The sequence below is a fragment of the Cavia porcellus genome, unplaced genomic scaffold, assembly GCF_034190915.1.
Source record: "Cavia porcellus strain 051 isolate PalLab524CR breed Dunkin Hartley unplaced genomic scaffold, mCavPor4.1 scaffold_3, whole genome shotgun sequence".
Classification (NCBI taxonomy): domain Eukaryota; kingdom Metazoa; phylum Chordata; class Mammalia; order Rodentia; family Caviidae; genus Cavia; species Cavia porcellus.
This window is the reverse complement of record NW_026947486.1, coordinates 35,050,822-35,076,036: the sequence shown is the minus strand read 5'-3', so window position 1 is coordinate 35,076,036 and position 25,215 is coordinate 35,050,822. Positions and strand designations below refer to the sequence as shown.

The 25,215-nt window shown below is 44.2% G+C and overlaps 1 protein-coding gene across 3 annotated transcripts; it reads left to right on the top strand.

Annotated features, from left to right (window-relative positions):
• The first annotated feature begins 3,971 nt into the window (after nucleotides 1-3,971).
• Nucleotides 3,972-16,092, top strand: Pja1 (praja ring finger ubiquitin ligase 1). 3 transcript variants are annotated; one of them, XM_063246027.1, is made up of 2 exons: nucleotides 3,972-4,127; nucleotides 6,321-16,092. In XM_063246027.1, the coding sequence occupies exon 2, from the start codon at nucleotides 6,388-6,390 to the stop codon at nucleotides 8,173-8,175; it is 1,788 nt and encodes a 595-aa protein (XP_063102097.1). In that variant the 5' UTR covers nucleotides 3,972-4,127; nucleotides 6,321-6,387; the 3' UTR covers nucleotides 8,176-16,092. The 3 variants fall into 3 exon arrangements, with proteins under 3 accessions (XP_063102097.1, XP_063102096.1, XP_063102098.1); XM_063246026.1 differs by having other exon boundaries at nucleotides 4,000-4,127; nucleotides 6,327-16,092; XM_063246028.1 differs by lacking the exon at nucleotides 3,972-4,127 and having other exon boundaries at nucleotides 4,239-6,515; nucleotides 7,083-16,092.
• Nucleotides 16,093-25,215: the final 9,123 nt, after the last annotated feature.

Genomic DNA, 25,215 nt, shown 5'->3' with positions numbered 1-25,215 from the left:
CTTAGAAACTTACTTAGATGCTGTGGTGGATTAAGAACTGGTGGTCAACTTAACCCCAGCTGACCTGCATCAGCATGGCACTGAGCATAGATGCTCCACCTGAGGAAAGTTGCCTGCATAAATAGAGAGGTGGAGAAGGAGAAAGAGGGCATTAAGGTATTAATGCGTTGTTGCATTGAGACATTGTGGGTACTCCTATGAGTTGTTGCTTGAGTCATTGGTTCTCCTGGAGAAGCTGTGGTCCTCACATCGAGCATTGCTTCCTGGCTCTGGAAGGGAAGATGTGTGTTTCTTGGTCTTCAGGATGAACTCACACTGGCTTCCTGGCATGCACTCGACTGTGCTTGTCATTGGAGGAGCTCGGGGCCTCCGTGTCTCTGAGGATGGCTGTGGGTGCTTTTCAGGACAGCCCTGGTCTTTGTTGTGAGTGTGACTTCTCGGGTCCAGCGTAGAACCCTCATCCCACCAGCACAGCTCCTTCACCCCGCTGGCATGGACTTTCTGGCTTCCACCGCTGACCATTGGGCCTTCCTGGCACAGATCCGTAAAAGAGACTGGTGTGAATCCTTCTTGTGGGCTCTGGACCTCCAGTTGGCCTCGTGGGAGGCATTGTCATGAGCTCTGGGTTTTCATCTGGACTCATGTGAGACATTGCTATGGGATTTAGGCCTTGACTAAATATTCTATATTTTTGGTGTTGTGGATAGATTTCTTGTATTTTCTTGTGTTAACTCCCCCAGTGACCATTATAAAAAAAATAATATTATAAAATCCATGTCCTGATTCTAATTGTTCTCTGCACAACCCCTAACTACAACAGATGCTGTCTCAAAAAAAAATGTTTTTTAAAAAAGGGCGGGAGATGTATCTCAGTACAAAGACCCTGGGTTCAATCTCCAGTACAGAAAACAAAACAAAACAAAGACCCCAAACAAACAAACAAAAAACCCTGGATCTTCAAGGCCTGTCAACAGCTATGTGAAGGAAAGGGCTTGGATGGGGACAAGTGAACATGGACCAAGCTACAGTTATGGTTGGTAGTAATCTAACTATAGTTCAAATGATACCATAAGAATGGGAGACTGAGTGTAACCTTGAACCACCGGTATCTGGCTAAGTTATGTCTGGATGACTGACCTACAGAAGCTGTAACACAATAAATGATCATTTTATTTGTATGTGTTTGGAACAATTTGTTATGCAGCAGTAGATAACTGCTACATATTTTCTGACCAGGAAATCCTACTTCAATGTATCTATACTAAGCAAAGCAGTTTTTTCCCAATCCTTTTACACATCAGAACATATGTTAGAAATGCTAATACAGTGATACATTGATTTATGAATTTGATTCTTTGCACAGTTCTAGTCACAAAACCAAATTATTCGAAAACCAAATCAAATCTAGTGGTTAGGTTCAATGTTGATCTTATGGGGAAATTTGATTTAGTTCTCAAATAATTTGGTTTGTGACCAGAACCATGGAAAGAATTAAGTTCGTGAATCAAGGTATCATTGTACTTCTACCATCTCACTGGGATAAATAGATGTCTGTTATGAGCAAGAGACAATTTTCCTTATGGATAGCAGTTAGGGGAGACAGGCCTGTCTTCCTGGAAGGCTATGGGAATCAATCCACCAAAACACCCACAAGCCAATTGAGAGTCTGTGCCCTAGAGAATTTCCATATGGGCGCAAGGAGCCGTGCAGTGAGATGTCCATTGAATTCTCATAATTGTATGAGACAACCCATCAATAGTGAAAGAAGTGCATTGTATAATTTTTGTAACAGAGTTCCATACAATAGGTATGTTATAGTAATATTGCAGTAAAGAATTATAAAATAGCAGTTGAAATGCATGACCTAGATCTATGAGTATCAAAACCACCAAATTTCCAAAGATGATTTTGAATGAAAATTTAAGCTATGAAAGGATGTATTTATCATTACACAGCCTATATAATTTAAAACATACAGATCAATAACATGAATTGATCATAAAACATAAAAACATTGATCACAGAAACATGAAAACAGGAATAAAAAGGAAACACATCAACTTTCACATGGGGCTTATTTGCAGGAAAGTGGTTAAGGTAAATAGAATAAACTGGGCATGATGGTGCATGACTAATCCCAGCATATTGGGAAACTGAGGCAGAAGTTTTGAAAGTTTGAGCTCAGGCAATTAGCAATTTAGCCAGACTCTGTCTCAAAATAAAATAATAATAAAATGATGATGATGATGAGTGGCTGGACATGTAACTCAGTGTGAAGTCTCTGGGTTCAATCTCTAGTACCAGGGAGGGAAAAAAGGTGAATAGGATCAAGGCATTAGCTGTAATTTTTGTTCTGAAAATGGAATGATCAGAAGATCTGAACCAAATACAATTTGCTCAGTCTATATGACAGATGCATTCATATGTACGCTTTATATTTATTTATGTTTGAAATATTTTAATTTTGGGGAGATTATTTGTTTTCTTTTTTGAGGTAGTGTCTCACTATGTAGTTCACGCTGGCCTTGAATTCACTAAGTAGTCCTGGCTACCCTTGAATTTGTGGTGATCTTCCTGCCTCAGTCTTCCAAGTACTGGGATTCCAGGCATGCACCACCATGTCAGTGTCAGAAATGTTGAAAATGATTTTTATAAAAGAAAATACATTTCTCTCTTGGTACAAAGATGAATATACATTAGGTCAGGCTTATTCATCATATTGTTTGATTTTCCTTTAACCTCATTATTTTGCTCTCTGACCCATGTAGACCAAACAAGTGTGGGTTAAGGCTTCCACCCCAGTTGCAGACTTGATGATCTTTATATGTATAACAGTATTTGTTTCATGTATTTGAAACTGCATTGTTTGGAACATCATTTTCTATGATTATCATATCTTTCCTGGAGAATGAAACAATTTGTTCTTTCTGATGCTTTTTATTTTGACCTCTTTATTTTTGTAGTAGTATTGCTACAAGTCTCTGTCCTCTTTTCTTTCCCTTTCTTCTGTTCTTTTCTTCACCTCCGCTTTCCCTTTCTTTTTTCTGCTAATATTTACCTGACATGTATTTCCATTTCTATTTTTTCTTTATCTGAAACTTGTATAAACTTTTAAAATGGAATGCCTAAAATAAGTTTGATTTTTAATAGGAGGTAATAACCCATATATACACCAATATATTTGGATTTATTCTTGTTCTTGTGTTTTCCTTTTATATCCTTTCTTCTTGCATCCCCACCTCATATTTTGCCCTTCATTAGAATTTTTCTTAGTTCCACGTTTTTTAATGGTTTGAAATTTCTGCACTTAACTTCTATTCTGATGCTATCCTTAAAGGTTTTGATCTATTTTGCTCTTTCCTATAAGAATAAAACTGCTGCTGTTGTGAACAAAAAAACTCTTTCCATTCACTGCAAATAGTAGTGTATTTAAAGAGCTCCATAAAATCGTATTAACCCAAAAGAAACACCTATGAGATTTTTTAAATTGTAGCGCAATTACCAGAATGTAAATCCGTGTTCATGATTGATAGTTCCTTTTGGACAAGCTTGATTTTACAATGAACAGCAACAAATTCCACTCTGGTTTCAATTTGTTTCAACCACCAGGTTAAAAAAAAAAATTAAGCTTACTGCAACACTAAATAGATGCACATTTTTAATACTCCCAGACAAACCATAGTATATAACATAGTATATGATAGTAATATAAGTATTGTCACATTGGAATTAATCAGAAAGGATTTTCACATTTCGTTTTATTGAAGAATAAACCAGAATTGAAAGGAATGTGGCTAAATGTTTTAACATTTGTTAACGCTGGCTGTTTGATACATTTTTTACTGTCCTTTTCTGTATCCTTGATGATTTCATCATTTAAAATGAAAGAGTGTGCTCGGGACCACTAGGGATTAGCGAAAGCAGCCACCGCCCCCCCCCCACGCCGCCACATCAAGTGGGCGGGCTCCAGCTGACGTCACAGTCACTTCCGCCCCCGCAGTCACTGCCAGCCTCTCTGCTGAGTGCAGTGGGAGAAGCTCAGACCCGGAGCAGCGGCTCTGGCGGTCCAGGCGGTCAGAGGTCCAAGAGTCCTGCTCCCTAGAAGAGAGTGTGGCTGTCTCAACTGGGTGAGTGAAAGACTGATTGTTTCAGTGGTTCATCCCTGCGTTGGCGGTGGGGTGAGTGGCCAAGCACGGGCTCGAGGGTCTGGAGGGTGATTTGGGGACTCTCTCTTCAGGTTCGCCCTTTAGGAAGGGGTGGGGCAGAGGGGAAACTGACTGCAGAGTGAGGCAAGTGTCCTCCTTTGACTTAATGGGGCCCAACCTCCTTTGCTGACCTTTCGGCACAGCACTCCTAAGGCAATAGATTTAATGGCTTTCGGAGAGGGGAGTGGTTGGTGGTCGGGCCTTCTGCCACTTCTACCCTCCTCTCTCTACTCCCTCCTAGACCACCTTGCGGGAACATCCCACCCCAGCCCCTACTTTACTGCTGTTTTGCCGAATGGTAAACGGTTAAGATTTTTTAGGTAAAAATAATTTTCCCAGGAGAAAAATTGTGAGGAAAAATAATTTATTCTCATGGAAAAACTATGTTCACATGTCCTTTCTTTTGCCCCCTTCCCGGTCACAATGATGTGAGTCTGCCCTTTGAGTTGATAACAGTTTTGGACTCTTCTTGCACTCCCCCCCCATGTTGTGCCGGACATGGGCTCACGCATGCGCGCGCGCGTACACACACAGACACACGCACACAGCCCCTTTCCCAGCTCCTCCATCCTCCAGGCTTACTGGGTCTCCTCCCCCACGCATGCGCAAACATGCTTGCCCGCACCCTCTCATGCACCTTCCAGTTTCTCCCTGACACACAACACACACGTATTCTCACATGACCTCAGACCCTCTACTGCCCTCCTCCACCCTTCATAACCTACCACATGGACACCTCTAGATCCCATCCCTTCCCTCCTCTTGTATTCCTATCCTCTCGTATGCTCCAGCGTACATACACACATGCATACATCCTCCAGAAGCACCCTCCTCCTTGCCTGCCACATATACACAGAAGGACATCCTTTTGTTATTTGCCACTGAGACACACATCCTCCCTACACACAAACACACACACACACACACACACACGCACACACACACAGGTCAGACACCCTTCTTGTATATGCTCCTGTTTTGCCATGTGCATAAACGTCCCTCCTTTGCTGGTCTGCATGGTGTACACACTCACACTCATAGAAATCCTTCTCTGGGGACACTACCCCCTTCCTGCCTGCTGTGTTCACATATGAGGACAGTCTGGTTCCCGGCCTCTGTGCCACCCCCCCCACATCTCTTTGCAGTATTTCTGCCACCTGTACTTCTTGCATTTGTTTACACTGACATTTCATTTTTACCTTCCATTTTGATGAACATGTACACACACACACACACACACACACAAAAAAAAACTCTCACACACTCTTCTCCATTGCTACAGTAACTATCCCTGCCTGTGATGTACATGTAACACAGGCTTCCCTCCATAATCCCAGCTGCCATACCATACTTATATATACCCCTCTCCTGAAGCCACCCCACTCATGCATGCCATCTTTGTACCTATATTCAGAATAGGTCTCATTCTGGTGCTCACATCTTTCTCTCTGCACACATAGACATCCCTCTATTGCAGAATTTCTGGCTCCCTGTCTACCTGTCTTTCTCCTAACAGACATACAGACACTCCTATATACACAATGATCTATATTTTTCACTCTTCCAATTTGCATTTCTCCTCTAAATCTGCAACGGTCAGAAAAACGCAGACATCCCATAAAATAAACCAAAACACAGCAATCTTTTCTTTTCCTAACTTTGGCACAGTTCCACATTATTTCACCCACATTTCAAGTATCCAATCACTTTTCCACCTTCTGTCAGTCACATTCTCCAAGTCTGGCCTTCCTGCAAGCCCAATTTTGTAATCGTTTTGCCAACATTACAAATGTGTTCCCAGATCTACACATGACAGTCACTGGAATGCTACTCCATGCCTTAGAAGAAATTGAAACTAATTTAAAAGGCCCCTTATCCCATCTGTTACCTGCCTGCTGAAATGAAAATAGGTCTCCCTGCTCCCTGCTTTATTCTAAACTGATTTGACTTTCCCAGCTCAAAAAGGTGTACAGAGAGCAGGAACCCCCAGTTGTATTGGAAGCCCTCCTAAGTCAGAGCCATGGGTCAGGAATCTAGCAAACTTGTATGGCCCAAACCAGGAGGGTACCAGTCTAATACAGGCAGGAGGTATGGAAGAAGGCATGCTTATGTCAGTTTCAGGCCATCCACGAGCCAGCAGGAAAGGATTACCAGCCAGAGAAAGAGCACATCTGAAGTCCCAATGCACAGATCAGCCCCCAGTCAGTCCGCCAGGAGGAGCCGGTCGCCATTTTCCACCACTCGTCGTACTTGGAATGACAGTGAGAGCTCAGGTACCAGCCTGAATGCTGAAAATGAAGACTATTCCAGGTATCTGCCAAGAGAATACAGGGCTTCAGGGAACAGAAGAGGAATGACTTATGGATATATTGATGCTTTTGGGGCAGATGATAGTGAGGAGGAGGGGGCTGGGCCTGTCGAGCGACCACCAGTGAGAGGAAAAACTGGCAAGTTTAAGGAGGATAAGCTGTATGACTTGGGAAAAGGGGCAAGGTCTCTGGCAGGGCTGCCTCCCCAGTTTGCTAATTTCAACCATAATGTGAGAGAGGAGCTTGACAGGTTAGACCCATCCCCTGCAGAAAGACGCTCTGCTACCAGAGCTGAGTTCCTGAGGCAAAATAGTGTGGCCTCTCAGACATCTTCTGTGGAAAGCAAGATGGCTGCCAATGGAGACAGCTTGGACAGGGAGAGCCGGGAGCAGAGTTTCTGTGCACGGGCCAGCAGGGCTTCTGTGAGTATCTGTGGTGGTGGAGAAAATACCCCAAAGAGTGCAGAGGAACCAGTGGTGAGGCCTAAAGTCCGAAATCTGGCAAGCCCAAACTTCGTGAAACCAAAAATATTTTTTGATACTGATGATGATGATGATATGCCACACAGTACTTCCAGGTGGAGAGACACTGCCAACTCTGATGAAGGCTGCTCTGGGGGCCTCACAAGAAGAGGCAAAGGTGAGAGTTCAAGTGGCTACTCTGAGCCGAAGTACCTTGAAGACAAGAGGGAAACCAGGAACAACCAAGTGAAACCAGAGAAAGTGCCCAGGTTGCGACGAACCATGGTTGATCCCGACTTCTGGACATACGATGATGAGAATTGCAAATACTTTGATGACGACTCTGACAGTGACAAAGAATGGATTGCTGCTCTGCGCCGAAAGTATAGAAATCAAGAACGGCCTCTGTCAGCCAGTGGTGAAAGCTGGGAGACTCTGCTGGAAAAGAAAGAGCAAGAACCTTTACAAACTAGAGTGAGCATGAATGCTGCTGGTGTCGACTATGGCCTTGGTGCTGGAGCCAGTGAGGTTGCCAGCATCAATGCTGGGGCCAGTGAAGGTGCTGGTAGCAAGGGTAGTAGCTATCTTGAAGAAGTTCAAGAGCCATCACTTCAGGAAGAAAAGCAGGCACCCCTGGAAGAAAGAGAAAGTCCTTGGCTCCAGTCCAATGAGAATGAGAGCAGCAGCGATGGAGATAATGATTCTGGTCATGAGTTAATGCAGCCTGGGATATTCATGCTGGATGGAAACAACAACCTTGAAGATGACTCCAGTGTCAGTGAAGACCTCGAAGTGGACTGGAGCCTCTTTGATGGCTTTGCTGATGGGCTAGGAGTGGCTGAAGCCATCTCTTATGTGGATCCTCAGTTTCTCACTTACATGGCTCTCGAAGAGCGTCTGGCTCAGGCGATGGAAACTGCCCTTGCACACTTAGAATCCCTTGCGGTGGATGTTGAAGTGGCCAATCCACCAGCAAGCAAAGAGAGCATTGACACTCTTCCCGAGATTCTGGTCACTGAAGATCATGGTGCTGTAGGTCAGGAGATGTGCTGTCCAATTTGCTGCAGTGAATATGTGAAGGGCGAGGTGGCAACTGAGTTACCTTGCCATCACTATTTCCACAAGCCATGCGTGTCCATCTGGCTTCAGAAGTCAGGCACCTGCCCTGTGTGCCGCTGCATGTTCCCTCCCTCACTCTAATGACCAAGGCTGGTTACGGCTGGTCTCATTGTTACCCCCATCTGAAACCTACACTTCTGCAGGATCCTCTCAGAATTAATGAAAATGAAACCAGTTGGTCAATTAAACTAAACCTGTTGATTCCTTGTGATTATTTCTAATGTGAAATGATTGTGTATGATTGCATTAAAAATCACTGTCAGTTAGAGGTTAGAAAGGGAAAACTAATTTTTTAAATGCTACTTGAGATTGAAAGAACATAATTTTCTAACCTGGAAGTTGAAATAACTCACATTTTTTTTTCCTTCAGTAGAATATGTTGCTGTTAATTCTAATGTCAAGTTTTACATGTTAAATATGCCCAAAAAGAAAAATTAGTTTTGTTGCATGTTCTAAGCTAATGTTCCTGTAACTGCAGTGCTATAAAAGCTTATTAAAATCTTTTGGTTTTACTTGATATAACAGGGTTGTTTGGTTTTTGTCTGAAGTAGTGGTACCAACTGACTTTACAATCAGTCCCTTATATTTATATCAAAAGTGAGGGGTGTTTTTTGTTTTGTTTTGTTTTTTTTTTAATGCTCCCAGCAGTAGAAGAACTTTAGTTTTCACTTAAAATGTTGACCCCCAAAACAATGTTTGTGTGTGTGTGCAATTTTTTCATAGCAGGAATAATAGTCTACTATAGAGGAAAGGTAGAATAGGGAAAGATGAAAGGAAAAAAACAAGATAATAGTAGGAATACAAACTGAGTGTAAGAATGAATAAGTTAAAAATCACCTTTGGCAAAATAGGCACTCGCAGAGGAAACAGATATAAATAAATAAAGCTGTATGCTAATTACATACCTTAGCACCACAACAGTTAGGGACACCTGATAGGAACTTCGGGAAAATAGAGGTGCCAGCCTACAGCATGAACAGTTTGTAACGTTAGACCATATTTGCTTTAGATTGTTCTCTACTAAGTAAGAGTTTTCAAGCATCAGTGAAGTTTTTCACTCTACTATAGTTACCTTTACCCTCCCATGGATGTAAGTACTACCCAGAAAATTGTATATTTACTTGTTTGTAGATTTATATAGGATTGTGTGTATAGGTCTGTATCAGTGTGTGTGTCTCTATTAAAGAGAGTACTTACGTTTTAAAACATAGTGGGTAGAATATGTGCTATTATTTTGCAACTTGGTTTTTTTACTCAGCATTTCTAAGACTTAGCCATTTTAGTATGTATAGTTTTAATTGCTGTATACCAAATATCTGGTTGTATGAGTTGGTAGAGTTTCTCTATTACCCTATGGGTGGGCATTCAGGTCCTCACCAGCATTTTGGTGGCAGGGAGTATATTAGAAAGATAGATGAGGTTTTTTGTTTTGTTGTTATTGTTTTGTTTTTTTGTACTGGGAGCGAACTCATGACTTCACGTTTGCCAAGCAGGCACTGTACCACTGAGCTATATGTCCAGCCCCAAGACCCTTTCATACACATGTGAGTTTCTCTAAGGGTAAGTGCACATGAATAAAAAGGTCTGGTTCCCAGAGTCTGAGATTCTCCATCTCAACTGGACATTGCTAATCTGCTGTTCCGAGTAGGTGCACTAATGTATGCTCTTACCAACCATTTATGAGGCCTGTTTCCCCACACCTGAAAAGCCTGGATATTGTTAGCATCCAGTATCACTGGGAATCAGTGATGTGTAAATTAACGCACCAATGAAACATACTATGCCCATAAGAAAACAATAGGTTTTCTAACTCATCACATCTAGTTTGTGCTAAAGAAGATGATTTAAGTAGTTGATGTGCATATAAATTATAGCAGCTCTTTCAGAGAACAGTTTAGACAGTACCTGTTAACAGGTAAAGTGGCCCATATTTTGGATTCTTTGATAGTATGGAATTAATGCTATTCTGAAGTTACAGGTTGTGTCAAATATTGATATGAAAATATCTCCAATATAATGCTTTTCAAAAAGAGCAAAGTGTAGAAAAATATATACCTCATAGAACCAAACTATACATGAAATGCACAAAAATATCTGGAAGGCTGTTAGAGGATACCACTGGGGAGGAATTGAGGATCGGGGCAAAGGAATGAAGAAAGGCTTTTGATTTTCCACTGGAAATAATGCATTTTTTTCTAGTGTCACTGTATTTTTACAAATATTAACAAAATAAGGCTGCTGTATTTTTTTTGGTACTGGGAGTCAGCCTGAAGGCAAACTTCAAAAATTTTCAGCCAAGTATGGTGAGACCAAAACTTGAGAGGCTAAAATAGGATTGCAGGTTTGATCCCATCCTGGGCAATTTAGCCAGACCTGGTCTCAAAATACAAAGCCCTAAGGTATACTGTCTCACATGCACACAGCTCTGGGTTCAACACCAGTACCACAGTACTATTTTAAAAATTAGCATTCTCCCATTGTACATACAGAAACATGGGTAGAAGCCACAGTTCTGTTTTTGCAACTGGTCAAGCTGATCCTATGACTTTATTGCTTGCCAGACACTCCATGTTCCCCCTTGGTCTTCAGCCAGCATCTCAGCCATTAATGGAGACTCTAAATCTGAGTCTTTGCAAGGCCCTTTTTGGTGGGTCATGGTGATTTGTCGTGACGATTTTGTGTGGTCTGAGTAGCATCACACAGGAGATATTTTAGGAGCATCTTTAAAGGAGGTCCTGGTCATCTTCCTCTCTGCTCCCATGGCATAGCAGTGACCCTATTTTCCCATTAGTCAAATTAGTTAATCCAGAGAAGGTAACTATCCAGTGTCCATAGGTCCCTCCTGGTGTTGGAAAAACCTGCCACTGCAGAGTTAGAGGCAGGGCTGCTCTGCCAGGAAGGCCCATGAGGACAAGTCCTGGGTGCTTGGGGCCCTGCACAGCTCAGATGGAGCTGGGACCCCAGATAAGGCCGTTAGAAATCTAAAGGGAGGAAGTCCAAGAAACAGGTGTTCTGAAGCATTTGTTTTTGTGTTGCTATGGTGATGATGGCAGCAGCAGCAGTGGCACTGCAGCCCCACAGTGGTATGAAGCCCCTCCCCAGGCTGTTGGGCCTATAGCTCCTATGGCAGGCTATGGCTGTGTCTTTGGCTGCCCAATTCCCTTGTGCTGCCAGTTTCTCATTTTCTAGTGTCCCTGACAGCTCCCCAGGCTTCTCCTTGGCTTTCCAATACATTTATGATAAAGTTAACTAGAGCTGTTTTCTGTTGTTTGTAACAAAGAACCCCAAATGCCACACATGCTAGCACTGTAACCCACTTTTGTGCCTGTTTTCTTTGTCATCTGAAATATGCCACACGGCCAAGAGTCAAGCAGTTTCTGTTTAAAATGTAATGGACTCATATTTGACACCAGGAGCCATGGTTCTAGAATAGCAGGCTTCAGGGGCCTCTAGGTACAAAGTAGTCATTTCTGAAAGTAGATTTATTTGGTGTGTTCATTGAAAGCACCACCATACTTTGTTTTTGTTGTTGTTGTTGTCATTATTTTCTGGCCATGGGGTAAATAACCCTAAGTTTTGGTCACTAATTTGAAGCATAAACCTTTACTTCTTTCCAGAGAGCACTCTGACTTCCTGAGGTGCCCTGCCCAGCTGGCATCATAGCTGCACCCTTCTAAGACCTCTCCTGGGCTCTAAGTCCCTGCATGCTCTTAGCCCTCTGTTCCTGCAAAACCCTTCCGTATTTGTGCCTCAAGACCCTGAAATGGCCTTCTCAGTCCTGTCTCAATTCTATTCATCCTTTCAAAAGTTCATATGCTAGCTTTTGAAAAAATATTTGGATACTCCATAGCTTCTCCCCTCTGTGTCTCCCATCGTAAGTTTCTGAGATCAAGAGCTCTGCCTGAGTCGTTTTTATAGCCCTGGTATACATGCTTGGCATGTCCAGAAACACTTACTGGTAGGGTGACTAGATTCCTTTCCTCAAGTGGGCTTGGATGTGCTATGAGAACCAGCAGGATCACGGTAGCCTTGTTCAACCAGACTCGAGTCCGGTCTCAGGCCCCCTCCCAACTTCTGGCACCCCTGGCATCCCTGTCCCTTCTCCCCTACCACTGTCTTGTGGCCTCAAACTGTATCCCATTTTCTGTGTGTCCTACCAAATTCCCAGTGTTTTACAGATTGTTCTCAAGCTCAGGACCTGTGGGAATGAAATGGCATCATGTGAAGACATGCTAGATGGAGCCTCTGACTGACATAGAGTTGATAAGGCACTAGCCCACGTAGCCCCTGCCTTGGACAAAGCACTGGCATGGAGCAAGCCAAATTCTGGGTCCCCTGAACCAACCTTTCCACTGCTCCATTGGTGGCTGTAGAAAGGTACTTTGCAATCCCTGTTTTCCTGTTTATTGCCTTCTAGCTTCATTGTCCTGCATGGGTGCATGCATGTGTGTGTGTATGCATGTGTGTGTATGTGTATGAAAGCTCAGTGAGACTTCACAGTCCCTTACATTTGTTCAGCTTTCCTAGACCCCTTGCATTTAGTCAGTTTCACTGGCTCCTTCCAGAAGGTGGGTGACCAAGAGACTGGGCTCAGAAAGTGTTCTGCAAACAGCAGAAATATGTCTACTTGGCAGGGGGTGGTGGGGAGCAGGAATTCTCCACACCAGCAGTAAGTAGTCCCTGGGTGGTGAAGAGCAGGCAGGGCTCTGGACTCTGGACATTGGTGGTGATGGTATAAAAGCCTGAACCAGCCCCAGCTAGGCCCCATTCAGGTACTCTGGTCACAGGCACCAAGTGCAGGACCCTGTAGACGAGCTTCAGGGCACCAAGACAAAAAGACAGCAGGCATTTTGGTGGGAAGAAGAAGAGAAACAAAGCAACTATGTAGGAGGCCTCCTGCCAAGGTGCTGGGGACTAGAGGACTGTTCACAGGGTCAAAGGCTTGAGGCTGACATGAAGCCTGGGAGCCAGCCTGAAGACAAGTAGGGACTGAGGACACAAGCTCATCGAAACTGATTGTCAAGTGCCCAGTCCAAGTCACTGCTCAGTGAGGATCATGCTTACATTTAGCAAATAAGCTGGAGATTCAGCACTGAGTAGTTCACTTCAACAAATACTGATTGAGCTTCTGCATGTGGTATGTTAGACCAGGGTCTAAAAGAAATGAAAAAATCTCAGTCTTTTCCCTCAAAGAGCTCACAGTCTAATGAGGAAAACAGACTGGTGAAGAGGATTGCAGCTGGGTATGGTGGTGCATGCCTGTAATCCTAGCACTAGTAGAGGCTGAGGCCCTAGAATTACAGAAAGTTTGAGGCCAGCCTGGGCTACATTGTGAGTGCAAGGTCAGTCTGAACTACACAGTGATACTCTGTGTCAAAAAACCAAAGGAGAAACAAAAAGCATGTGCGAGAACTACAATGTTTTATAGAAAGCTGAGGCAAATGGGTAAACTGGGAGCAAAAACTGGGCTAACCAAGCTAGGAAGGGGGACTGGTCTTTGGAAGGATCCAGGATGAGGCCACTCACTTCTAAATTTCAGATAAGGAAATGGAGGGAGAGTAGGATTGGCCTTTTCAGTGTTCTTGTATCAATTGGCAGCACTCCTTTGAAGGGCTTCTTAGTGAAACATCACATTTAAAATCTGCACATACACTGATCTGGTGTTTCCACTGGTAGGAATTGATCCTACATGAACAAAAGCTCAAAGTTGCTTGTACATGGATATTTATTGTTGCATTATTTGTAGTTACAGATATGGGAAAGCATGTACATGTCCATCACTGGGTGTCCAGCTAAATTATGGCACAGCTAGCAGATGCTTTTCTAGATGGTCTGTATATAGCATGGGGCAGGTCCTCTGGTACTTACTGCCATGCAACAGTATTTAGAATCAAGAAGTTATGAAAGCCAGGTACAGAACCATTGGCTCACTTACTATTTTTGTGTTTCACAAAATATACATATTCACATGGAGGTGTACATACAATATTCTGCAAAGATAGACAGGAAATGGGAGCCAATGTTGAAGGTGAGAAGGAACCTTGCTTTTCGCTGTTTACTTTTTTTTTTTTGCAGTACTTGGGATGTAACCCATGGCCTCATGCATGCTGAGGAAGTGCTCTCCCACTGATCTATATTCTCAGCTCCATTGTCCATTGTATGCTGTTTTCCTTTTGTGATACTTTGGTTTTGTGGGGATTTTTAAAAAGACTTTATTGGGCCAGGTGTTACCACTTACCCCTTGGGGATGCATTTGGCCGGCTCATTCTGTCTTTATCTTGAGGCCTAGCCTCCAACAGATGTGCCTCTGCCCACAGTTGTACTGTGTCTTCATCTTTTGTATTGATTCTTTTGAGGACCTAACCTCATCTGACTACCTACATTTCTGCTTAACTTAGCTGCCTACAATAAAATGTCTTGTTTCACTTTTGTGTTTGTGTTTTTGGTACTGGGGATTGAACCCAGGGCTCTCACAGTAAGCTACGTCCCTAGCCCCTTTTAAATTTTTTGAGACAGGGTTTTATTAAGTTCCTAAGTTGCCCTGGCTGAGCCCAGATTTACAACTCTCCTGCCTCAACCTCCCAGAGTGCTGGGATCTAGGGAATATACCTGCACCTGGCTGAGAAAGGCTTCTCAAAGGATGTCCTGTATCTGAGTTGGACCTTTCAGAGCCACTTCCTGGTTTTTTATTTGTTTGTTTGTTTTGTTTTGATCATGTATGTGCATGATAGAGAGAAAGCGAAGGAAGAGGGGAAGGAGGAGAGCAGAGATCTCAGGCAAAACAAACCAAATGAACAAAGGTCTAGAAGTATGAAATAAAATGGGGGGTGTGTGTGTGTGTGTGTGTGTGTGTGTGTGTGTGTGTGTTGTCCCTGTACTATGAGACAGACTCTACTAGGTGACTTCCAGTAATACTGTTACTGGAAAAGTCCATTGTCAGGATACAAGTGAGAAAAAGTTAGGACACTCAGCCACAAGGCCAAACCCTATGGAAATCAGAAATGTCAGCCCAAGCAGGGTTTGCAGGGGGAAGATGAACCTAGCTAAGCTGACGTTGGGTAGACAAGATAGTAGGCTGGGAGATAGACCAGCACTCAGGGTAGGGTCACCAGGATTTCCACATTGTGTGTACACAACAAAAAGATCATCGGGAACTCTAGCAGCAAGTCAGCAAACAGTGATTCTCGATGGTGGAATTACAGAAATATACTTACTTATTTTGTGTTTTGGGAGTATTTCTAAAATTGACTTCAATCAGCAGGTGAGGGCCAGGGATTTAGCTCAGCAGCTTAAGTGCTGGCCTGGCAAGCATGAGGTTGCAAGTTCAATTCCCAATTTATATAAAAAAATCAGCAGATGAGCAGGGCGAAAAAGTAAAAGGGCTCTTGGTAAACGCCCCTGGCGCCAGCTGGGAGCAGAACCAGAAGCGGCTACCTGAGACCTGGCCATGTTGGGACTTAGGCAGCTGCATAAGAAGGCAATTTGCTCGCCCTCTTGCTCAGCGCCCATGGTGCTGTCTGGCAGGAGAACCAGTCAGCTGTTCCCATGAGCCTACCATGCTCCGGCTGAGAATCAAACATTCTCCGCCCCCCCCCCCACCTCTGGCCCCTGTCAGCAACTGGGGACAGAGTTCTGAGCATCTCTTGGGAGGATGACCATATGCAATATAGCAAATATGGGGGATTTCCTTCTATGTTCTGTTTCAAGGCAAAGGTTATTTTCACTGTAATGTTTTGTAATGATTGTTATGCTCTATTCAATATTCTCCTTCAATTGGTTTTACAATAGTGTGTTATTGGTTTGATTTCTGTATACCTAATTGACTGGACAACTATTGTGAAGATAATGAGATATACTATAGTACCTATTACTACTATCCCAGTATCCTGCTGTGAAGTTCTGTACCAATGTCACTACATTGTCTCGATTCATTGGCTTTGTTTTATCTTGTTCTGTTGTATTTTTACTACATTCTAAATAAAAAAAAGTAAAAGGAAATTGGACTGTTGCTGGAACACTGACTCAAACCTTGCAAGTAAAGATCTTACTAGAGGGGGCTGGGGATTTAGCTCAGCAGCATAAGTGCCTGCCTTGCAAGTGTGTGGTCATGAGTTTGATCCCTGGTACTGATAAAAAAGAGACAAAAAAAAAAAAAAGATATTACTAGAGAAGCTGAGCAGGCTGAACTGGCCATCCTGATTCTTGTCCAGGTCCTTTTCAGGAGTGAGAAGCTTTGCTCTTAGGCAGTGTTGCCTGGTGGAAAGACCTTGGCATGTTGAGTGAGACTTCAGTCTGAAATAGCTTTCATGCTAATTACCTTGTGAGCACTGAACAAAGCACATGTCTTCTCTCAGTCCTGGTGTACTTACTTACAAAATGGGACAGAAATCCTATCCTATAGGGTGGCTGGAATGAGCAAATGAAAATAACGGATGGACAAAAGCTGCTATAGGCACTGAAAGGTCTTGTTATCATTATCGTTTTTCCCAGCTCTTTTCTTTGGGCTGTAGCAGCAGGATCCTATGGCTTAGAAAAAAGAAATGCTCCCTGCCCCATTTTCCTCTCTGTAGTGACTTTGCAAGGCTGACTCCAGATGCCTGGTCCTGATTTGGAGAGAAATACTTAGCAAGAGTCCAATATTCTCTTTGGAAGTGGAGTGCAGCAAGATAGGAGGAGGAAGAAGCAAAACGTTTGCTATTTTTTCTGTGCAGTTGACTCTGCTGCCCAAGGCCCTTTGCTCACCACTTTCTGCGGGCACAGATAGTAGCTGAGGCCCTCTTGGTGAAGGGCTTGGCTTCCTGTTGAGCATGCTCACCCTGTCCAGGCCCGCTGAGGAATGTGGGCTGATCCAGGCTGGATGACCTCTGTGTCTGTTCTAGCCCCTCCCAGGGCCCCAGTCTGACCCCTCCTCAGGCCTATATGAAGGAGTTTCTGTGTCACAGGGCCCACCTGATTAGAACATGGCTGTCTCAGGGACTCCTGTCTCACAGCTGACAAGACCAAGACTTGCTCAAAGTCCTCCAGGCTGGGGTCTCACCTGGGGCTGTGTGAGTTGGATGTTTTGACCATCTCTGTTCTCAAGTGGAAAAGTCTTAGGTCACCGAATTTTCAGGGAAGCAAGGGTGGGGTTCTATGGCCCAGTCCCCAGGGCTTATCTATGAAGGCATAGGACTTGTATAGGCAAATTTGATGGACTTTAAATCCCAGTCTGATACTGGTTTTCCAAAGATGGAACTTGTCCATTGGCTCATGGTCACCAGACAAGTGTCTAATTGGGACATTAAAATGTACCTTCCAGGCTTTTCTTGAATAGAAGGGGTTCTTTGTTCTTTCTGTTTTTTCTTCTCTTTGGGCCTAAAGAGAACCACTTGGTTACTTTCTAGCACTGGACTCTGAGTGAGTCACCTTACCTCAGTTCTCTCATCAGGAAAATGGGGGTATTAACACTGGAATGGCTGTGCAGAGAATATGAGAGCTTAGTGCAGGGGAAGTCCATAAGAGGCACTCTATAAGTACTGCTTCCTTCCTATATTTATTGAGCATATCCTTTTGGAGCACTAGGGAATCCTGAAGTGACTAAGACAGTCTCTGTCTTCAGTCTCAAGGGCTCAATTGCCTTTGGCTAATAGCCCAGGTTTGACTTTGAGTTCTGCTTCTGACCCGAAGAATTCTGGCCTGTCCAAAAGACTCTGGTGCTGCTTTAAGCTCTAGGCTTTCTGCTCTATATGATGCTTAAGATTCAAGCTTCCTCTTGCTGATCCAACCTCATCTAGTATGTGGAACCCAGTCAGGGGACAGTCCTCCCTGGGCTGAGTGCCAGTCTGCCAAACACTTCTGTAAGTATCATCTCATGGAATTTTCACACAGTTCTAGAATCCAAATCCTGGCAGGCTAGCTCTGTAATCACTGCTCCTAACCAATTGTTACTCTTGTCCCACTCTGTACTCTCGGGGTACACTGGGTGGGGGAGCAGCCCAAGGCATTGAGCACAGCCATGCTTGACATGAATGTTCTTGGGTTTTCTCAGTAGAATCCTCAAGTGACCAGTGCACTGCCAAGTACACAGTAAGTGCGTACTAAATGGTTGCTGAATAAATGAATGAATGAAGTGAACTAAAATAGGGTGAAGGCCATGGGGAGAGATAACACAGATTGGAAAGATAACCAACCAGTTTAGAAGACTGATCCATTTGCAAGTATGAAGTCTTGGATGACTCCCAGGGTTTTGGCTTGGGTGAGTGGATGATGAGGTCATTTACTGAGATAGAAACCCCACAGGAGACAGAGAATGCTAGGGGGTGGAGAGTAGCTCTGGCAAGTCCAGTTTAGGATGTGTGGAGTTTGGGGTGTCTTTGAAACAGCAAAGGGATGACCAGGAAGCTGTGAAATACCTGAAGTGTAAAAAAGAGGGATTTGGAGCTCCTGCTCAGCCCCTTCTCCCTCTTCTCCTCAGATCCCAGCAGCCTTTTTACCCTTCCTACTGGGAAGGAAAGGAAAGAATCTTTGATGGTGGGAATGGGAGGGAATAGACTGTTTAAACCAAACAAACTTATACACAGAGCCTGCTTGTTGCGGATCTGCTGATCTGGCTCTGGGCTCATGTAGGCTGGTTTCCAGTGTAGCCCCCACCCCCCACTGGCCCCTGCCCGCCTGCCGCCTGCTCCCTGCCTAGGTAAGCTCTGACAGGGCGACTTGTCATCTTTTCAACACCTCATTTTTCCCTCCTTACTCACTGCCCTGGGAAAGGTCCTTCCTGTTTGCACACCTCTGAGGCTAGGCCCAAAGGAGGAACAAAAAAAGCCTTCATGGTGGAGGGGAAGGGGGTGCAAAGGGAGAGGCTGAGAGAAAAGGAAGAGAGGGAGGAGTTGGGGTGAGGAGAGGGGGAGAAGGAGACAAGGTGAACGACCTGCTTCTGCCTCTCAGTTCTGCCCCCTCCCCCTCCCCTCACTGTGTCCTAGCACTGGGCTGATAGACACACAGGTCCACACACAGGGTCGGCTCCGAGCTACTGAGCTTAGAAAACAGCTACTACCACGTCTTTCCTCCCGCCAGCGGAGGCTTGGGCCTAGTGTCGCCCATGCTGGAAGCCCCTGCTGTTTCCATCCGAGGTCACCTAGGCCCCGGGGCTTCTTTCTCAGCTTCCCCACTGCCTTTCTCTGGATCTCCGAGTCTGAGGGGGTAACGATGTGTGTCTCTGTGGCTCCTGGCTCCCTAGCAGGACACCCCTCCGTGAAGCCCCGCCCCGTCTTGGCTACATGTAGTCCCGCCCCACCCCGCCCCCTTCGATCGCGGGGCTTGGAATCCAAGGCAGAGCTGAGCTTGCAGGACACGCCCCTCCTGTCCCTTAGCTCCCGCCCCACTCGGCTCCCACGTGGGGACCGGGGCTCCCAAGCGGGGCCTACCCATTAGCCACGCTCTCTGGCATTGTCCTCGGCCTGTCACTCACGCGATCCGTTAACATTTCTAAAGCTCAAGTCTAGCCGCCGCTTTGGCCCAGTCTGAGCGGAGGAACTTAGCCCTATAGAATCGCTAACAATTATAACTAACTTTCAAGAGCACTTTAGAGTATATAATTCACTTTTCTATATAGGCATTTCATTTACTTTTCAAAACAGCCCTTAGTGGTGGGACACTGACATCCAGAGAAGTTCGGTGAGTTGCTCAAGGTCGCTGAGTAATTTCCAAAGCCAAGATTTCAGCTCTGGTTTGTTTGATGCTAGAGGCCAACATTCTTTTCACTACCCCACCTTGCCTCTCGGTAGAGCTGAACTTGCTTGCTTCTGCTTGGCTGGGCTTTCTTAAAAGGTAGGCAGGGTGGTTCCATCTTCCTGGGGAAGGCACACTAGATCTAGATGGCCTAGGAGCTCCTGGGTGGGATCCGTGCCGCTGCTTACCAAGGGGCTCAGCGGTGATGCCTCCCTCCTGCCACAGCCCTGGCAATACAGCTCAGGCCCAAAGCACACGTGCCTGTGCAGAGAGGAGACTTGGTTAAGGGTTCCTGAGCCAGCTGCCTAGGTTCCTTTCCCAGCTTTGCTATTTAGCAATTGGGTGGCTTTAGATAAGTGACTTGTTTTCTCTGTGCCTCAGTGTTTTCTTCTGAGATGAAGAGGGTAGTTTGTCTGACAGGGTGATAATGAGTACTACGGGAGTTACCTTGTACAGAAAACCCTGAACAGTACCTGGACAGTTCTGGGGATGAGGCATCGTGGTGTGAGCACAACATAATTTTTTTTTTCTTCAGTCAGGATTGGATTCAAATCCTAGCTCTTTCACTAACTGGTGGCTTTGATTAAGTGACTTAATCTCTCTAGTCCTCAACTTTCTCAGCAGTAAAATGAAGATAATAATAGTTCTCTCTTCTCAGAATTATTATGCATATTTGTGCATAATGTGTGCACCAGTGTTTTCTCAAAAGGTAGAATGCCATTGAGACTATATACCTTAAAAATGATTTTTACTCATTCTTTTAAAGATCTCATTTGTAATCTTGACAACTTTTATCTCTTTTTGCCTCCCCTCTGACACAGGAATGACTCTTATCCTGGGTGCCAGGTGCTTCCCAGGTCCCACACTAATCTTGGAGCAGAGTAAACATGTTCAGAGCCTCTTCCTATTCAGTCAAGGTGCGGAGGACAGCTTTAAGGCATGTACTTTCCACATTTGTACCTTCTGTGTTCCTCTGGGTGAGGAGGAAATCCCTCACATATGCTTTACACTTGAAGTCTAAGAACTCTGTTTGGCTGTTTACTTATATTAGGGCCACTATTCTGGTTGAGCAACTTAGCAAGACCCTGTCTCAAAATTAAAATTTTTTACAGGGGCTCAAAATTAAACTCTGTCTGGGGCTTACACTGGGGCTCGGTGGGCAGACTCTGTGAATCTCACCTTCCAGAAGGAATGACAAGGTCCACAGATGGGAAGAAACTTGCTCACAGATCTACAGTGAGGAGCTGAGACCAAGTCTTGAAAGAGCACTGTCAGGACCAATAGCTAGTGTATGTTTTCTGTGCCCTGGGACACATTTGCAAGATTTTACCTCTATAGCTATCCCCTCATAAACAAAATTTAGAAGCAAAGAAAACATTGTTTTCATGAACTGCACCTAGTTTATCTATATAAATTTTTTTTCCTTTCAGTACTGAGGACTGAATTCTGGATCTTATACATCTTAGGCAATTGTGTTGCCACTAAGCCACATCCCTAGTGCTTTAGAAAAATTTTAATTTTGATACAAGTCTTGCTAAGGTGCCCAAACTTGTCTCAAACTTGTGCTTCTCCTGCCTTAGCCTCTTGAGTACTTAGAAGTACAGGCATGCCGTACCACATCCAACAAGAATACCTACTTTAATTCTACTGCAACATTTGACTTGTCTCTAATGATGACTTTAAGCAACCTGTAGTTTCTTTAGAATAATAATTCTAATAAGCCAGCATTGCTACAGCTGTATTAAAACTAGCCCAAGTCACTTGAAGACTTCTTTGTCTCTTGAAATCTCCAGGTTAGAACCCTAGTAAAAAACATGTCTATAGTGGAAAACTTTTCTGCTTAAGCCAGTGACTGAGTTGGGCTTGAGGTAGGGATCCCAGAGGAGGAGGTTATAGGATTCTTAAGGGCATGCATAGTTTGTTAAAGCAGACTCAAGATAGCTATTTTTCCCTGTGGTCTAACCTCCAGAAAGCTAAGCTTGTATCCAAAACTTTTTGTTTGCTGTAGGATAACTAGAACACAGAGGTGGATACCCATAAATAAAGACAGAGCAACATAGAGCCCTTGCAGTTCACTAAAACAGGCAAGACCTGGCTGCCTGGTATACCTCTAGGCTTAGTTCTTTTTCTTTTCTTTTCTTTTCTTTTCTTTTCTTTTCTTTTCTTTTCTTTTCTTCTCTTCTCTTCTCTTCTCTTCTCTTCTCTTCTCTTCTCTTCTCTTCTCTTCTCCTTTTTCCTTTCTCTTCTCTTCTATTCTCTTCTCTTCTCCTCTCTCTTTTTTTCTTCCTTTCTTTCTTAGATGTTGGACAGGAAATCCAGTCTTACACATGCTAGATAAGTGTCTACCACTGAGTTATAACCATAGGTCTCCATTTTTATTTTTTGTATTTTGAGACAGGGTCTCACTAAATTGCCAGACTGGCTATGAACTTGTAATCCTACTATATCAGTTTCCTAAATAGCTAGGATTATAGGTGTCTGCCACCAATCCCAGAACCCTAGTCTTATTTATTTCATGGCCTCATGAACCCAGGGCCTCACGCATGGAATTCAGGTGCTGTGCCATGAGCTATATCCCAGCCCTTTTGAATTTTGTTTATGGTACTAGGAGCTGAACCCAGGGCCTTCAGGCTGAGCTATATCCCAGCTCCCCTCCCCTCTTGTTTAAAAGACAGGGTCTCACTAAGTCACTAATTTTCCAGACTGGGCTTGAACTTGTGACCTTTCTGCCTCAGTCTCCCAAATAGTTGGGATTACAGGTGTGTGCCACTATGCCAGGCTGTTCACCATGCTTAAGTACTGCCTCACTTCCTGAACTCCTCTACTATTAGTGATAACTAGAAACCATGAACATGCAGAGAGACAGAAGATGGGTAGTAGATACCACAGAGCTCTAGCCAGGAGGGTCTTTAGGTCATCCTCTCATTGTAATATCATTGTCACATCTAGAGAAGACAAGGATTTGTTGAAACTCCCCAGTGATTTATCATCAACTCAAGAGAGCAGACCCAGGTCTATGAACTCCCAAGTCAGTATCTTTCTGCCTTCCTGGAACAGTGTTGTACTCCTAATTTCATGCGGAGTTGTTTTCCATACCCTGGACTCCTCCAAGTCTGTGCTCTTCCACAAGATCTGTGCTTTTCCACACCATAGCCACACACAACCTGTGACCATTACATACCTGACCATAGGGACGGAAGGAGTGAGGTGTGGTGTGGCTCATTGGTAGAGCACTTGCCTCACATACAGGAGGCACTGTGTTCGATCTCTAGAACCACAAACAGCAATAATAACGGAGGCAATGAAATAGAGATGCACTGGAAACAAATCTATAAAGTAGACTTTGGAGATTTCATGTGGAAACAGGAAAGTCAAATATGCCTTTAATAGTTTTCATATTGGTCCTATAAAATCTCTGCATCCTCCAGCCAGCCATTTTTGGTCACTTGCCTGGGTACTGCATAAAGTTGTTAGTAGAATAAAATAATTTTATGTTGATTACAGACTGAAATAACAATATTTGGATATACTGAGTGAAATAAAATATATTATTACAATTAATTTCACTTTTAAAAAACCTTTGTAAAATTAGCTCCTAGAAAGTTGTACCTGTAGCTTACATTGTATTTCTGTTGGACAGCACAATGCTAAATCTCCCACAGAAATAACATTATTATTAGGTCTGAAGAGATGCCCCATAAAAAGCCGGGCAGATAATAGAAGAATGTCCCAGCAGATGGCAAGAAGCCAAGGCCCAGCCTGACAGCAGTAGGGTCAGTGAGCCCAGGGTCAGAGGGCTGGGCCAGAGTCAGGTGGTGACAACCAATCAAAGCATAACCACAGGGCATAGGATTTGGAGGCCTGTCTACAGTCCTAACAAGACTGAGAAGACTGGGCAACAGCCCTGGAAAGCAATGATTATGTGCTTGAGGACATGCTCTCTGTGCTGGTTGCAGTGCAGTTCTACCATTTGACAGCCATGTGACCTTGAACAAGTTACTTAACCTCTTGGTGCCTTGGTTCTCTCATCTGTGAAGTTGGAGTATTGCTAAGAGTTCCTATGCCGTGGGATACATGTACAGTGCTAGAAGAGTGCGTGGTACACACTAAGTACTCAAAAGGTAATAGTTATCATCATTATTGTCAGGAAAGCAAGCAGTGGGTATGTTCCTCTCATGGCAGGCTGATGGGTTAAGGAGCTAGCTGTTGGATCAGGGGTACAATGCTGAGGAATGAGTTGGTGTGAAACCAGTTAGAGGTGGTCTTGACACTCAAGACAGGGGTCCAGGTAAATCTCCAGCTGAAATGGTGGTGGTATACTCGAGGTCAAAGTGATCATAGCTGTGGCCACAAGAAGCTGCAGGCCCAGGAAACAAGGCATCTCAGTCCAACTAACTCCTTCTATTTCTTTTAGTAATATCTCTAGATATGAGAAGCTTTGTCCCAGCCTTATGCATAGGGATTCCAGGCTTTGGCACAGAGAGGGGAAAATCACATGGAGACATATAAATCCCTTTGTCCAAAACTCAAATAACAAGACCTCACTCTTGCTACAAAGCAAGAAGCAGCACTTGACTGCTTCCACTGCTACTTTTCTGTTTGTACTCTGGGCTTTGAGCTTTGTGTAGGCAGTCTGGGAACTCCATTGATATTCACAGTCATGCTCAGGAGTTTAGCTTTTCTTTCCCCAGGATAATGAGGTTGTAGCCTGGGCCTGGCCCTTCAGATAGCTGAGTCCTAGAAAGTGTGTCCTTGCCTCTTCTCTACTGCTCCTCCTGCTCACTATGTTTGAGGCCCTGCTGAGAAGAAAGCACAAGTGTCAATAGGAGACACAGAACAAAAAAGACTAAGGAAATATATTTTAATATCTGCCCTAATCCAGCGAGGCATGAGACACTGGTAAAGGAGGCCCAGAGAGACTAGCACAGTCCAGTCTGAGGCAGAGAATGATTTCTGGTTCCCCCATGGCTGATATTCCCTCTCAACTTCAGAAGTGGAAGAGAAGACTTGCCCATCTGTTTGGAATTTACTGCAAGAAAAAGAGAAATGAGGAGGGAGGGGGAGAGGGAAACGAGCATAACAGAGGGGGAGAGTAATGAGGCGAGTGTCTCTCTCTCTCTCTCTCTCTCTCTCTCTCTCTCTCTCACACACACACACACAAAATTAATATCTAATGTCCTTGACCACCATTTATTTCCCAAACCTGTCCCTAAGCATCCATCCTTAGCAGTGCTGCTGACATGGACATAATGCACTCATGAGTTTGCAGAACCCCCTGGGACAAGGGCTTTGAGTGGATACCAGGCCATCAGACAGTTCCTTCTAGGCCTGGTAGTCTTAATGTACTGCCACCAGATGCTTCTGGAAATGATACATTAGTGTACACACAAGTATGCATACACATGCATGTATGTG